This window comes from Chinchilla lanigera, unplaced genomic scaffold (assembly GCF_000276665.1).
Source record: "Chinchilla lanigera isolate Chin_1 unplaced genomic scaffold, ChiLan1.0 scaffold00137, whole genome shotgun sequence".
Taxonomy (NCBI): domain Eukaryota; kingdom Metazoa; phylum Chordata; class Mammalia; order Rodentia; family Chinchillidae; genus Chinchilla; species Chinchilla lanigera.
In genome coordinates this window covers 3,357,625-3,359,260 of record NW_004955538.1, presented here as the reverse complement: position 1 = coordinate 3,359,260, position 1,636 = coordinate 3,357,625, and the positions used below count along the sequence as shown (strand labels likewise).

Sequence of the window (1,636 nt, the reverse complement as noted above, 5' to 3'; positions counted from 1 at the left end):
TTAAAGTACTGTATGCTCATACGAAAACGCTTCCCATGCTTCAGTGTCAAGGTTATGCTGACTCTAAAGCTGGAAGAGCTGGAGACTTGTGGCTTGGGCAGTGGTATGCACCTGAGCAACACCGTAACCTAACCCTAAAGAAGCTGTGCAGGATTGATGCTAGTACTCTGCTTATCTTTTCTATGTATTCTTATGACAACTCCAATATCAGCAATCCATGGATCTATTTCTGTAATACGGGGCTATCTTATTTTTCTGCCTGTTTTGAGGCACGCCCTATCACGCCCGTTAATTATAGTACTGAATGGTGGACACGTGGAACGGTGCAACACAGCAGCAGACATCATAGTAAAGATTCTACTGTCAGTCTGGCAGGTGGAGAGTGGCATCTGACACAGGTCTAATATGTGACTTACTCTTGGCAGGCTCAGCATCCTGTTATCTGCTCAAGTGTCTGAAATTTCTTTGCCCACTTTTGGATCTTGTTTTAATGTGCAGGACTCTGTGTATTAAAGAATTAAGACTCTTCTGTGGGGGCCGTACCTAGGAAACATTTCTTTCCGTTAGTGTTTCAACCTGGTGTTTGGTATGCACGCGTTTAGTCAAGTCATACTTATCGGCCTCAATATTTTTTTGGGGAGCAGGTACCGGGAATCGAACTCAGGACCTTGCGCTTGCCAGGCAGTCCCTTATGCCACTGAGCTGTATCCCAGGCCCCTCAGTGTCTTCTGCGTGAAGTATGGCAGCAAATCTAATCAGTTTTTCCCTTTTTGTCTACGTTCCACCCCAGGTACTGGGGATCAAACCCAGAGTCTTCGGCTGAGCTACATTCACAGTTCTTTCCTTATTTTGAAGACACAGTCTCATTAAGTCTCTAGTTGCGCAGGGTTGACTGAAACGCGCTATCTCCTGCCTCAGCCTCCCTAGCGCTGGGATCACCAGGCGCGCGGCACCATCCCCGCTCCTACCCTGTCCCTCAAGACTTGCCAATAGCGATTCTTTGTAGGAATAATTCAGAAAGCTCTGCAGAGCTCTGCATCAGGCTCAGCGGAAAGCCAAGTCCCTCCCACATTCGCACTGTCCTGGAGACGGCGGGTCCTCGCGCCAGCGCTGCGCGCCCCGATGCCAACGGGGATCCGACCGCGCCCGCTACGCTGGCGCTCCAGCCTCGTTCCGGTCGCCATCGCGCTCTTCCTTCCCGGCTCCCTTCCTCCCAAGCGAACCTAGCAACCGTGACGCTACACCCGCAGCGGCCCCACGCCCCGCCCAGCAGCGCACAGGATGGGAGGGGGAGGCCTGGCGGCCGCGGGGCGAGGCGGGGCCTGACGCGAGGAGACCTGGGAGTGGAGGAACCGGCCCCGCGCAAGGAAACCTGGGAGGGGCAGGGCCGGGCGCAGGGATACCCAGGAGCCGGCGGAGCCGCGCGCAAGGCGACTCGGGAGCCAACAGGGCGGGGCGGCGCGCAAAGAGACGTGGAAGCGCTGGAGCTCAACGGCCGGCGCCGCCGCGCGGGAACGCTGGTGGCCGAGGCCCCGCCCCGGCGGGTTTGAACCGAGCCCCGCCCCACGCTCGGCCAATCGGCAGGCGCGCGGCTGCGCCGAGGCGGCTCTTTGTGGGTGCCGACCGACTCCACGGC

The 1,636-nt window shown here is 57.0% G+C and overlaps 1 protein-coding gene across 1 annotated transcript; it reads left to right on the top strand.

The window, feature by feature from the left end:
* Nucleotides 1–217: 217 nt before the first annotated feature.
* LOC106147274 (spidroin-2-like) lies at nucleotides 218–1,636 on the top strand (the record flags this gene model as incomplete). The annotated part of the gene is given in 2 exon segments (XM_013507824.1): nucleotides 218–231; nucleotides 1,018–1,636. Coding segments are annotated over 2 exon segments (633 nt in total), but the record flags the coding sequence as incomplete, so codon positions are not given.